The 14,774-nt window shown below is 38.6% G+C and overlaps 2 protein-coding genes across 3 annotated transcripts; one reads left to right on the top strand and one right to left on the bottom strand.

Moving 5' to 3' along the window:
* The first annotated feature begins 347 nt into the window (after window positions 1-347).
* LOC126794236 (geranylgeranyl transferase type-2 subunit alpha 1) lies at window positions 348-4,420 on the top strand. Its single transcript, XM_050520902.1, has 7 exons — window positions 348-673; window positions 780-940; window positions 1,053-1,157; window positions 1,554-2,351; window positions 2,448-2,628; window positions 3,192-3,378; window positions 3,897-4,420. Exons 1-7 carry the CDS (start codon window positions 392-394, stop codon window positions 4,283-4,285), a joined length of 2,103 nt encoding a protein of 700 aa, XP_050376859.1. The 5' UTR covers window positions 348-391; the 3' UTR covers window positions 4,286-4,420.
* A 4,933-nt stretch (window positions 4,421-9,353) lies between these two features.
* Window positions 9,354-12,314, bottom strand: LOC126796401 (plant intracellular Ras-group-related LRR protein 9-like). 2 transcript variants are annotated; one of them, XM_050523228.1, is made up of 4 exons: window positions 11,578-12,314; window positions 11,322-11,488; window positions 10,386-11,060; window positions 9,354-9,877 (listed from the first exon to the last, which is right to left on the bottom strand). In XM_050523228.1, the coding sequence occupies exons 1-3, from the start codon at window positions 12,244-12,246 to the stop codon at window positions 10,430-10,432; spliced, it is 1,467 nt and encodes a 488-aa protein (XP_050379185.1). In that variant the 5' UTR covers window positions 12,247-12,314; the 3' UTR covers window positions 9,354-9,877; window positions 10,386-10,429. The 2 variants fall into 2 exon arrangements, with proteins under 2 accessions (XP_050379185.1, XP_050379186.1); XM_050523229.1 differs by lacking the exon at window positions 9,354-9,877 and having other exon boundaries at window positions 10,104-11,060.
* Window positions 12,315-14,774: the final 2,460 nt, after the last annotated feature.

Raw genomic sequence — 14,774 nt, 5'->3', positions numbered from 1 at the left:
TATATTCTCAGGGTGAATGTGATCACTGAAATCATAGTGAACACATTCATTTATTTCTTATAAAAAAATTTAATATTGAATTACAGAAGTCGTTGAATATTCACTCAGAAAAAAATTCAATATTGGTGTTGTAACTTAAACAGTTGAGAGACAATTTGGAATGTCAATTCCTGAAGAACATGGTAGATGACCTCCAATTTATTGGTCACTCAAACGAGTCACTAGTACAAGAGGAAATATAATATTGGGGTAGAAATGTCAATCTCTGACCAAAACCAGTGATAATTGGTGCTATAAATAATTGAGAGCCCAAAAATGAGACTATGTTTTGACTGAAGAAACAGAGAGAGAAAAAGACGATCAGTTAAATTTTGAATCGCCGATATCGAAAATGCACGGACTTCCACGGCGAGCTCCGAAGCCGGAAGAAGAAGAAGCTCTAGCGGCCAAAGCCAGAGACCTCCGCGCTCTTCAGACTCAGCTCCTATCGAACCACCACAGCAAGATTTACACCAAGGAAGCTCTCGATGTAAGCGCCAAGCTCCTCGAGAAGAACCCCGAGTGCTACACCGCCTGGAATTACCGGAAGCTCGCCGTCCAGCACAACCTCCTCGCCGCGACGGATTCCGATCCCGGCGCGATCAAGTCTATTCTCGACGCGGAACTACAAGTGGTAAGGGGAACTGGTTTTTTGATTGTGAATTTTCGAATTTGAGATGAGATTTAGTGGAATTGAGGATTTGAAATTTGAAGATGTTGATGATTTTGGTGTGGTGTAGGTAGTGGATGCGTTGAAGCAGAACTACAAGTCGTATGGAGCTTGGCATCATCGGAAATGGGTGCTGAGCAAGGGGCATTGTTCTTTGGACTATGAATTGAAGCTTCTCAAGAAGTTTCAGATGGCGGATTCGAGGAATTTCCATGCTTGGAACTACAGGAGGTGAAGAGTTTGTGTTGTTGTTTTTGTCGAAATGTTTCGGATTTTAGTGGTGGATTGATTGCCTTAGTTTTAGTTGTGCTGATTTCGGTTTTTTATTTTATTTTTTTCCTAGATTTGTGGCTGCATTGTTGAACAGAATGGAGAAGGAAGAGTTGGATTATACGACTGAGATGATAGAGAACAATTTCAGCAATTACTCGGCCTGGCATAATCGGAGGTATGGCGGCGTTTGCTTCTAATTTTGGGTGCAATGTGACTAAATTATGTTACTGATTTGTGTCTTTTATTCATATTATGAGCCAAGTGATGAACCACTACTACTGAATACAGTGCCGAGTCATAATGAACTACCTAACTATGTTGAACTAGTTAGTGTTCTTAGTGCCAAGTCATTGTGGAAATGTAGTTATGGTTGCTTAAGAGTGAATTATACACCAAAATATTAGATTGGTGTACACCATTCTTGCATTTGTTGCTTTGGTGACTCCTTTGTGATTGTGTTACAAACAGTTTATGAATCCAGAAAGCTCAGTGTCTATGGTTTATCTTCTAATGCCTCCGTATGAATCAAATTATGTTTTGTCAACGATTGAGTATATTGTGGAACTTGCAGTGTTCTCCTGTCCAGTTTGCTGAAGAAAGAAGCTGAAGGCTTTTATCCGAAGGAGAAGGTTCTGAATGATGAGTATGGGCTTGTACAACAAGCTATTTTTACAGACCCAGATGATCAAAGTGGTTGGTTTCACTATCGTTGGCTTCTTGATCAGACAGTGAAATTGGATGCTCCTTCACTTGTTTCATCTTGGCCTGCTAATGGGTCTAATGTCATGTTGTCAAGAATTAGGCGCTCCAATGACTGTTCAGCATCACCATTTGAAATATTCCATTCTAATTCGGGAACATTTCCACTTGTTCTATATTTTAATCAGCCTGTCAAAGGTGTCAGTTCGTCTACGGTAATTATTGAATCTTTGTTTTGCAAAGAGGATCTTGACTGGAAACCACTTTCACAAATCAGCTCCCAGTTTTCCCAAGTTTGGGTTACACATATTCAATTTCCAGAAGCAAACTCCCTGTCTGAAGATGCTTGTTCGCTGGAAGTTAGTATCAGACTGTCTCGAGGCATCATTTCTACAAGTGGTTTTGACTATAGCCATCATACACGGTTGGCCTTCAAAGTGTATCGGTGCCCTGTTGACAGTGAACCGTCTGAAAAGCAGGTCAGGGATCAAATTTCGTGGAGAGATGAAAGCTTCTCCTTGTACCAAACACGATCTGAGGAGCCACACAAGTCACTCTCTATTGATAATCTAATTTATAATGTTGATGAGCCAACTACTTCAAATTGGCATGCAGAGACTATTGCTAATGAAATTGCTACTTTCCGAGAATTGTTGTCAGAGACAAGCTGGTAAGTCCGATTCATTTCATGCACAGATTAGAATTTTGAAGTTTCCATTTTCTTAGTTTTTCGTCTCTTACTACGTACTCCTCTTTCTCCTTGCAGTAAAATTGGAAAACTTACATTGGCAAGATTATTAACAGCTCAAGATGTGATTCAGTCTCAATGTGGAAACAAAATGGTCAATTTTGAAGAAGTTCTGGAGCTTTATGCTGATCTACTAAAGTTGGACCCTACACATGGTCAGTATTACAATGATGAGCTCAGCTTACTTTGCTTGCGGCAGGTAATTATCTTTTTGTCAGGAGAGGAGCCTGGCCCTTCATCGTTTCTGCATTGAACTTAATTGTTGATGGTGGTGCTACATGTCATCTTGATGTGTATTAATGTTTCTATGTCAGTATCAGGGGCTGCATGTCAAAACATATGTATGGCGTTAAACTGACTAACGTTTATAATCAAACAATTTTCTGCAATAGAATTATGGTAATATGTTCATAATGCTGCTGCTGCTGCTGCTGCTGCCTGCATATTGAACATTTATTGTTTTACATTTGTGAAACTCCATCTTTTTTTTCTTTTTCTTTTTTTTAAGTGGGCTTCTGGTACAATGGTCAAATGCGATGTTTTTATTTATATAATTTAATTTGAAATGCTTGGGAGGGACATAAGTATTCTATTGGGCACATAGGTAGTGCTCGTCCAATCCTTTTTCTTTCTCTATTTTACATTACTGTTGCAATCATGATCCTATGAACATTATCTAGTAGAGAGCTTAGTGTACTTTCAGTCACTATTTTTACAGTTTGTGAAGTGTCATTGGTTTTTATGTTCTGGTGAATATTGCAGGTAACTTCTAGTAAGGAGTCTCTGCTGAAATACTGCTTTAGCCATGAAACTCTGGCTTCTTCAAGCATAGGCAATTACCTGTGTCTACGTCTAAATAAGTTATCCCTGACGCGGATGGGATCCATTGAGAAATTATTGTGGGTCCAAATGCTAGACCTCAGCCACAATGAACTTCGATCAATTGAAGGTATGGTTCTTGCTCATACTTTATGAATCTTGTATGTCAGTGTGACATCCTTCACATATTTGTATCCAAACTGCCTGTGTTTTCCTGGACTCACTTTGATTTATACCGGTTGTCTGGTTATAGCTACTGGTCCAACATTTAGTTCATGTAAAACTCATATTGCAATACTTTTTGAAACCTTATACTTTAGGCACTTGACAGTGCAGAAAAAATATTAGAGAGCATATGTATGATAACAAACTTGATATTTGAAACAAGCTGAACTACAGAATTTTTAAAATAGACAAAACTAGCCAGTTGCTACTTAGTGATTAATCAGTTTGAGTAATCCTGCTTATATTCAAAGCTCTTGTCTCTGTCTTCTATTTCTTAATTTATTTTGTATGTGGGAGGGTGGTGGTTTTTTTTATTTGACCTTATTTGAAGTACTGAAGCTATAAATTGCAAAGTGGTCTCTAATTCTTGAACTAAAGCCGGGTCGAAAGTAAAAAGGATCTTATTTTTGGGTCTTTGGACAGGGTTGGAAGCCATGCAGCTTCTATCTTGCCTAAATCTGAGTAACAACAAGCTCGGTAGTTTTACTGCTCTTGCGCCTTTGAGAATGTTGAAGTCACTACAAGTGCTGGATATATCATGCAATGAGATAGGTTCACATACTATTGACAAGACAAGGTACCTATGCACGTCTCCTCTTTCCCACACAGAAGAAACTAGTTGGAAAAACGACAAAATTATGAATGAATGTGTCAATGTGGCAAGCTATTGGGACGCATTCCTAACATTTAAAAGCGTGAGCTTGACACAATTGTCAATATATGGGAATACAATTGCTGATGAAAACTTCAAGTTGTTTTTGGTCAAGGTACTTCCTATTCTCGAGTGGCTGGATGGCAATAAAGTGCACTGATTATTAGTGCTTTGTCTACTTTATACGTGATTTTATTTCATTTTTCCTTTACCCTAGGTGGGTTTACACTGTAATGATCTTAACAGTAGGTAGTTATTCATGATACTGGTAATATAGTGAGAATTTCTTAGTCCTTGCCCGGTTTTGTCGACTTTACAGTTTACAATAGCTATTTCTCGTAATACCTCTGAGACTTGCAATCGTGTAATTGTTTCTAGTTGATATGGGTTTGTTAATTCATGATTGTTCCCTTCATCTGCAATTAAGTGTACGAGAGAGGGAAAACCATGGTGTTTGCTATAGTGTTGCCAGCTTTGGATTGCAATTGATATGTAATTACAGATTTTTTTTTTTAATCTTACAAAGAGGAATCGGACATGAACGAGTGAGTGCTACCCAAAATAACTTGACTTTTCGAAAGATGGTGTTCCCAGAGGGGTAAAATATCGGTACTGTTGGCACCTTGAGATGAATAACTGGAGGAATTTAATTACCAAAGTGATCAAGCCATCTTGCATGCTTCTTGCAACATTGCCTTGTAATTCAACTGCATAATAGAGGTTCTAAGAATTAGATAAAGATGAAGATGAAAATACATATCAGCCTATCAGGTGCATTTGGGTTGTACAAAACATGTAAACAACATGCAAATATTGCAATAGCAAGGATGATGTAGAGCTACTCACCCATTCTTTGTGTGATAAGGCTTCTGTTGAGTTGTTCCTCCAGATTAAGTTGAAACCCATGAAAACACGAGCTGAAAATAGCACCTACAAACAACCCTAATAGGGCCTGAAGATAAATATCCTGCTTGTTTATCATTATGATTAATTTCGACACAATTCGCACCATCTTATCGATCACTAGCCAGCTTCTTGTATTTCTATCTGTGCCTTACTTTTTTATGGAGCTTCTCTTGAGTTAAGCAAATGATAATGCAATAAGATCTGCCAATTAAGTTTGATTGTAATCAGCTAAGAGGTACTCCTTGATTTATATAGGAACTAGGAAGTAGCTAGGATGTTAGTACTTAGTACCAAGCTTCCGAGGCACCTTTTGATTCACCAGTTGTGGGAAGCTTCTTTGGTCAAGCCCGAGTATGGTTTGGCCCAAGGCCAAATTTTTTTCAATCAAAGTGTATAATTATGTAACTGTAGTCAACAGTCTTCAAATATATGTGGGCGCCAATAAAACATTCTTATTTGGGGTTGCTAATCAGCAATGTTTAGTGATTAATTCTTGAGGTGCACGGTCAAATTCGAGTTGATTATAAACATAAGAAAATCTGAAACCTATTTCTTGCGGAGGAAGCACAACTCGGTCAATCGAGTCAAACCGATACCGAACCCTAATAGTTTATCTACGGAAGGAAGTGTTCCAGATGCAAAATAACAACTGTTCGAATAGTAATATGACTAATATGAATATCCATACGATACGACAGGCTATAAGAGATCAAACGCAGCGAAATCTCATGGCAGTTGTTGTGCGTTGCTAGAGAACGCGAACTCTCACGAGTACGCAATTATCTTCTCAGTACGTTAATCATTATTTCTCATCTCTGCATGATTGCACGAACATACATAGGATATGAGTAATATAAGTGTATACATAACTGAATAACCGATGTAAGTTTGACAGAGAGAAAGAAATGAATTCAGGGAGCATCATCAGATTTGTAAGAGCGAAGGGGATGGCCATCAATACATGGTGATAAGATACGTACGATTTTCACCTGTGTGGGAGTTGCTTGGTTGTGTATAATTCTTGAACTAGAGCTAGGTCAAAGGTTGTCTCCATAGTTTAGTTGTTGAGATTAAAAGCCTCTTATATATAATTGGGGCTCTTTAGACAGGCTAGGATTTGTGGCCAAGCAGCTTCCATCTTGCTTAAATCTTAATTAATAACAAGGATGCATGGCAGTCTACTAGCTCTTTCACCTTTAACATTGTTGAACTCACTACGTACTGTGCGGGTTATGTCATAGTATCATACCATACATGAGACATATAGCTTCACGCACACTACTCGGATAACGTATCTATGCTCTTCTACTCTTTCTCACGCAGATAGAAGTCATAGAACGTTACCGATATCCTAGAATCAGTCACACTGGGGAATAATGCAATTGCCTGGTAGAATCTGTCAAGTCGTTTTTGGTCAAGGTACGCAGTTCATATAGTCTCGAGACTCAATCCAATTTGGACTGATTATCTTTACTCCGTTGTACTACGTACTTTTATACTGTGATTTTTGTCTCCCACAATGTAATTTGAGTCCAGAAAAAAGGTACTGAATTGGTTGTACACTTGTACGTGCTGGTAGTATACGTACATGATATATTCATATACCTTAACTTCGATCTGATCAAGTCTCAATGGCTATTTGACTAGAGATTCGACACAGTCCAGTTTTGTCTCCAAGCTACCTTCCAGTTGTTATAGTGGAAATGGGTTTTCCTTTTCTAGTTGAATAATGTTAACGAGTGGCGACTAATGTGAGACATAGGAAGTAGTCAAAGACTCAAAGTACCCAACTCATGATTGTTGCATTTGCTATAATATAGAATGTTAGGCTTAAGGTGCATGCTCCCTTAATTTGCAACGTATAAACTGGAAAGGCAGAAAAAAGAAACCCTACGGTTTGATAGAAATTGAGGGTCATACATTGTGGTCACCAAACTTTCTGATCTATAATCTTATTACAAAGAGGAGCCGAACATGGAAGAAACTGATCGAGTAAGTGCCACCCAAAATAGCATTGACGTTTCAAAAGATGGTGTCTGGAGCAGCGACGAATACCGGAATTGCAGACACCTTGAGATAAAGAAATGGAGGAACTTAATTACCAAAGTGATCATGCCATCTTGCATGCTCCTCGTCACATTGCCTTGTAATTCAACTGCATAATCAAATTACACAAAATTGTCAATGCGCAGCTGATGTGGAAATAAATTCATCTGCTCGATCATATAGTTAAGTGCCTCTAGACTTGAGATAATCAGGTGAAAGAGTTCTTTTGTTGTATTTGGATGAAGTAGAAAATTGCTTCAGAGAAGCATTGATGAAGAGTTTGCTATTATTAGATTCATTTTCATTGTTGTTTGGAGGTGACTATGCCAAAAAACACTTGGGTTGTGAAATTGTGTATGTAAAACGAGCAGCATACAATCACGATCAGAAAATGGAATAGAAAGAACAGTATAGAATTAATTTACCCATGCTTTTTGCCAAATGACTTCTATTGAACTTTTCCTCCATATTCAGTTGAATCCCATGAAAACAATAGCTGAAAATAGCGCCTGCAAACAGCCCTAATAGGGCCACAAGAACAATATCCTTCAATTTTTTTGTCATCACCATTGCCCCCATATTATATCTCTACCTAGCTCCTTCTGCGTGCCTTAATTACTTTGGTATGAAACTTATCGAGTTGAGAAACTGAAAAAATTCTGTGATTTTCAAGTTTTCTGAGAGGTACTCCTTTATATAAGATGAAGATCGATACTTCAAAGGTTCCCAATAGGTCAAACCCATTTGGTCCGGCAAGCCTTTGTTAATTAGGTTATGTGTCTTGACTGACTTGCTTACTAAAAATTCCTTGATTGGCTTTGTTAATCAACAATGATTAGTGACTGATTCTTGACGCGCACGGTATCAACTTCAATCAGGTACATTATAAATATTAGAAACTCTGAAACTTCTAACTTGCGGAGGACGCACTACTACTTGATCAATTGACTAGATTAAGTGAAACCCAAATTCCCCTCTCAATTTTTAATTTTTTATTAACTAACATACCTAACTCAAAGCTTCAATCAACTGTAGGACAACAAGGGATTTGAGGAGAGAGGAAAATAGAGTTTGGTGGAGAGTATCACTTGTGTGATACATACAAGGTTTGTGGAAAGAGAGTGAAAGAGTGTGAGATTGAAAATAGAGAACTTGGCGAAGAGTTTTGGTTGTGTTTCTTCGATTGTATGACTTGAAAATTAATTTCACAATAACCATACGTGATACGTGTCAATTACACCGTTCCAATTAGTAAGAACTACTGCATTCTAGTAATGCTTCCGGAGTCCTATATATAGTCCAGAGACTAATTGAGACTTCCAGAGGGATGCATGCATATCACTCTTCCTAGTAATTCTGCGTTTTCTCTTCCTCTTCAGATACCATTAAACGAGATTAAGAGAAAAACAGACTTGGGCAAAACAGGGAAGGCGGTTATAGACCATGTAGACAAGAAAATGGGGTTCCATCTACACCTTTAGATATATAGAGTTCCTTTTAGGGCAAACGATGAACCAATTAATTCCTACAAAAGGTAAAGTAATTCCGACGAGTTATTCCGAGAGCTTTCTTTCCGGTGTTGTGGAAGGACTTGGGATCTAACTCCAGACCCACTAGGAACAGAAAGAAGAGAAGACCAAGATTTGCTAAAGTATCAAGCACTGCAAGACTTTTTCCTTGGAAAAAATTCCATTGATATAGATAGTATTGCAACAAAAACTAATATCAATGCAATTTTCCAAGTAAAAAGTCTTACTCCCAATTTGGTCCGGCAAGTCTTTGTTTCTTGATCGACTTGCTTAATGAACAATCCTTGATCGGCTTTGTTAATCAACAATGATTAGTGACTATTTCTTGACGCGCACGATGTCAACTTCAAGTACATTATAAACATTAGAGAATCTGAACCTTCCAACTTGCAGAGGACGCAATACTACTTTAATTGATCGGTTATGTGATGAAACCCAAATTCCCCGCTCAATTTTTATCAGCCAACAACATACCTAACTCAAAGCTTCCATCAACTGTAGGACAACAAGGGATATAGGGAGAGGGGAAAAGAGAGCCTGGATGAAGTAGAGAGCGTGGTGAAGAGTATCACTTATGGTGAAACAAGGGTTGTGAAAAGAGTGAAAAGAGTGAAAGTGTGAGATTGAAATAGAGAGCTTGGCGGAGAGGCCACCACACTAGAAGGCTTGCTTTTGCGCCCTTACCTTACGAAGGAGCATCCAATTCCTTTCATAGCTAGATCTCCCGCAAGCACTCATTTTCTGTAGAATTCATTTTTCAACAAGCGTATTCAGCTATTTTCGGTTCCTTCTGTTTCTTGGTCGAGGAGCTCTGGAATTCGACACCTTATTATTCCATCCTATGTAACGTGTGAATATTAAGTGTCGAAGGGACCGGATAGGCTTTTGGATTCTTCTGGTCTGCTAACGACTTATGAACACTACCATGCCATATCATGCAGTACTTTGTTACTTCAGCAGACAAACCAACGTGTATATCCACCGTTAGCTTCACATAAGTTAGTGTTTTAACACAGAAAAAGTGCAGGAGAACTGAAGGAAGACCGACACTACCCAGCAACTGGGAGAAAAAAAACTAAGATGCAAAATTTATTTATGTTGCATATCAGAATGCAACATTGAGCTGACCCGAGCTCCCAAAGATGATTCCGAAAGTGTCTATGTGCCCAGAGCTTGGACTTCCAGTAGTACCAGCAGCATTATCAATTTATCATGAACTATATTGGAGTTCCAATAGCGCTCAGGAACAAAAAAAAATCCGGAATCTCCACCTGCACAACGTGCCTAGTAAAATTAGTCTCGATTGCTGGAACATTCAATCGTAAGATCTGTTGATTTGATACTTTATTAAAGGTTTTTAGCTATATTATTCAACTCAACATTTCTCTCTATTTACCATTCATATCAAACCCCTGATATCAGGAATAACAAGTTAAGCCCAGAAATGTACATGGGGGTAAGAGTGCAAAATGAAACAAACCGAGTTACAACAAGGAATGGACTCATAAAGATCAACATTAGACTAAAAAAAAATTATCAAAACATTTGACATAAAAGCACAAAACTAAATACATGACAAAAAGATGAACTACATAGATCCATCATATACTTCAATTTCTAGCCTAGTCCCAGATGTGAGTCCATCATGTGACCATGCATGACTTTAAAATTACCATAAACCAGAGGAACTCATACTACAACCAAATATGATAAATTTTTCTCCCCAAAGTTACAGGCAAGATTCAAAATCAGAAAGAAAGATCAGCAGAAATTACCAACCATTGCATAATCCTTGGGGTCTTCAGGTGTCATGTTCCTTGAAATCATAGCTGCTGATTAAGAATAGGGTCATCAGGAGCTCTTGGAGATAGATATTCAGAAACACCTGAAACATAATCCTTCAACCAGGAAGTGCTTCGTGTCAACCATCCTGCTTCTTCTTGCTCTTGTACTTGAACTGTACTCTTCTTTTCTTCTTCCGCCAGTAATTCTGACCACCTCTTGCTCATAAAGACCCTGATTGCTTCAACACCTTGTCGAACTACGTCAGGAGGAGGAAGCACAAGAGGGTTTCCGTCCAAGTTCAGTTTAGTCAGATTTTTAAGGCGGCCAAATGTATCTGGAAGAGCATGAAACTGATTGTTGCTGAGATCAAGTTCCTTGAGACTAATTAGATCACCAAAAGTATCCGGCAGCTCAGTGAGATCAGTAAAATTATCGGCAAGGTTGAGATTTTGTAGACTAGTCAATCGGCCAAAAGCTTGTGGAAGACCGCGTAGCTCATTGAAGTGAGCATCCAAAGACAGCAAAGCTCTCAACTCACAAACAGAGGTAGGAAAGGAGCGGAGTTTGTTCAATTGAACCGAAAGCTTCTGTAGATTAATTAACTCATAACCAATGTTGGTTGGCAAGTACACGAGCTGGTTGAAACTCACATCCAACTCCACCAATGACCTAACATGTTCATATATATAAAACAACTAGTCATTCTGCTGATCCATTCCATTTCATTTACTTATAGTCCCATTTTCAATCTACAGCTCATTACCATATTGTAATCATGATTTTCAAAGATATAAAACAACTAGTCATTCTACCGATCCCGCTCCATCTATTATACTTCATCTAGTTGAGAATTTTCCATTTATAGCTCATTACCGTATTGTTATAATTACAAACACACTAAAATACAAGCTTTAGAGTTGTGTGATTTACCTGCAGTGGCAGATAGAGTCAGGAAGAGCAGTCAGCTTGTTGCCGGACACAGTCAGCAGCTTCAAATTTTGCAGCAGCCCAATCGTGTCCGGCAGCGACTCCAAGAGATTGGTAGACAAGTTCAGCACCTCGAGCTTCTCCAATCCACCTATTGTTTCAGGAATGACCTGTTTTGCAATCGAAAGCTTCAATCTAATTTATGATCATAACAACTAAACCAACCAAATAATTCATACATTGAGAAACGAAATCAAACCTGCAGTTCATTGTTGGAAAGATCAAGCTGAATCAATCCACTGATCCGGCCAAAGTCCTCCGGCAACGAACGCAGGCCTCTATCCGAGAGGTCGACCCGGTCCACCTCAGTCCCGGCCGAAGTCTGCTGCAGAATCCGGACGACCTCCTCATCAACTTGGTCGCGGACGTCATCACCCTCCTTCTCAACATTTCCGACTTCCGCCGACCGGTAAATCCGGACGAGCCTCTCCTCGGCGTCCTTGAGAAGCTTCTCGTAGGCGGTGTGCATCTCCTCCAGCTGGAGGATCGCCATGCAGGCCTCTTCGCTCTCCGCCGATTCGCGCGACTCCGTCGCCGCCGAGTCGGCGCCGGCGGCGTCGATGGAGGCGAGCTTGGCCTTGGCGGAGTCAACGGACTCGTGATCGGGTCGGTCGCCGAGCGCGGTGAGGATGGATCGAGCCTGAGAAACGTCGGCCACGGCGGTTCTCATGGCTGCGATGACTTTGGGGTCGGAGAGGTGGGGCATCTGGGCAGCGATCTCGCTTTGAGCGGAGGCTGGGTCGCCGACGTGGATGGAGTTGAGGTCGGAGATGACGGCGGTCGTTGCGGTGGGGGATTTGGATCCCAAGGAGGGCAAACGGTCCATGACGTAGGCGAGGATCGGAAATCTTGACGGGTTCGGATCCATCGGATCGGGTTGCTGTTGTTTCGGATGGGATTCGTATGAGAAAGAGCGAGCGTGAGTGAAACTGAAAGCGAGAGAAATGAAAATTCGTTTTATATATGCTAGCCTTTTGATAGGTCCGCTCTTGCGCTTTGTTCATATATTTTGCTTATATGCCCTCTCTCTCTTTCTATAGTTTACATGTTTATCTCGAGTGTGTTTTGATAAAAATCTTACCTAATTATTTTAGAAATTGGGATCATGTACGCAAATCTAGATATATAGTACAGTTCAAAAAGTCTATGATTCAAAGTGAAACTCAAATCTTAGAGCACCACCAACAACAAACAAACTAAAAATTAATACAAAATTGAATTAATATGAAGAAACTGCTTGCAAAAAAATAAAAAAATTATATTCTTTCCTCATATGAAAACCCAATGAAATACATAATCGATGACATGAAAATGTAAATATAATAAGTACCATTAGTTCTTACAAGCAAAAATCATGGCAGATCAACATAAAATGTGGCAACTAATGGTACTTAAACATGTATTTGAATTTCGTTAAGTTATGTGTTTCTATATTCTTATAAGATTGTGGAAATAAGATGTTCCATATAAATTTCTATATTTATTCTGTTAATTTAACAAGTGATAGGGTAAAAATAGAAAATGAGATTGATCTAGGTTTTATCAGATTGTAGTCGACTGGTTGGCGGTAGTTCTTTAGTTTAGATAAGAGACACAAATTAAGGAGTAGGGAGGGAAAATTGGCGCCAAAATTGGAATTATTGGGTGTCTTTCTCAAGGTAAAGGGCGGGAAAAACATTGCTCCTCTCAGATGGGGTTAATTTTATCTTTTAACCCTCTTTGTGGGCCTCACGTACTTGCCACGTCACCAAGATGACGGAGAAGTTGAAAAAAACTGACGGAAGTACTTCAATGATAGCAATACTAGAGTCTGGGTATCACATTGGTACGATTAAGAGTTGAGGTATCACATTGGTAGGTACACCAAAATTGAGGGACTGTTGGTGAAAAAAACTCTTTTATATATGCTAGCCTTTTGATAGGTCCGCTCTTGCGCTTTGTTCATCTATTTTCCTTATATGCCCTCTCCCTCTCTCTCTTTCTATATTTTACATGTTTATCTCGAGTGTGTTTTGATAAAAATCTTACCTAATTATTTTAGAAATTGGGATGTACGCAAAAAGTCTATGATTCAAAGTGAAACTCAAATCTTAGAGCACCACCAACAACAAATAAATTAAAAATTAATACAAAATTAAATTGATATGAAGAAATTGCTTGCAAAAAAATAAAAAATTTATATTCTTTCCTCATATGAAAACCCAATGAAATACATAATCGATGACATGAAAATGTAAATATAATAAGGATACCGAACCAGTTAATAACCGTGTGCTTCAATTTCAATCCAAAGCTTATAACTCCTTCTTCGGCTTATTCTCATTCACAGTTAATGAGAACAGTAAAGAGCGAGTGAGTAGTTTTTAGAGACATAAAGAGGAGGGGGAGTCATACATGCAAATGATATTTAATCTGCTAATCAACTTATCTTATCTTATTGTTTTATCCCTCCCTTTATTTTATTATCTTTGGAAGTTTCAAATCAAGAAGGGTAGAAAAAAGAAAAATGAGTTCGATAGTTCCATAAGGGTTGTTTGCTTCATTAGTACTGATATTCAAATTGAGGGGGCGGCACTCGTCTACGAGCAGCACCACACCATATGGTGTAAAGGACTTGCCACACGCGAGAGTGATGCGACTACCACAATCAAGGTCTCACCGAGGTTCAAGACTTCAAGAAAGTCGATACTCGGACCTCAATTTTTCCTCTCATGCTTTAGGTGACTCATTTTATACATTTAATTATTCCCAATAATAAAATTGAAATATAAAAATAATAATAAATTGTGGAATCTACTATAATGAACTGAAAGTCTTTCGAAAATAATATATATTTTTTGTATTATAATTGTTATAACTGCTCTTGATAGTCATTACATTATGTTAGAAGATATATATATGTGGGTGTAATTCACTAATTAAAAAAAATAGCGAGAGGTCATGTATGTAAACAAATATGGAGGTCCCAATAAAATCTCTTAATTTTTACTCTTTTTAATTTCGCCATGTTTACTGTAAAACAAATAGTGTATGTCAGATAGATAGGAACATAAAGTGCCAGCGTGGTGATGGGCTCTCTAGGCTTATTGTGTTGTAATCTGATTGACTGATTTAAAGATCCAATATTTTATAAGGAGTGTGATTCAATAGGTGCTTATCAAATGGAGCTGGGAATGAAATTCGTTAGGAGTCTAGACCGTTGGTTCTCCTTATACCTAATTGGGAGACTTGCGTGTCTACACATCTTGATTTTAGACCCCAATTCGAAGTGAGTGAAGAACTCTAGTTTACTCAGGTTCCGAATCCACATGCTGCTTATGTACGATATGTTAGCCATCAATCACCCAAAAAAAAACCAGAGAAGGATATTTTAGTCAAGGACTAAAATTTTGATGA

Source organism: Argentina anserina, chromosome 5 (genome assembly GCF_933775445.1).
Source record: "Argentina anserina chromosome 5, drPotAnse1.1, whole genome shotgun sequence".
NCBI classification, from domain to species: Eukaryota; Viridiplantae; Streptophyta; class Magnoliopsida; order Rosales; family Rosaceae; genus Argentina; species Argentina anserina.
This window is presented reverse-complemented; position numbering and strand designations above follow the sequence as displayed.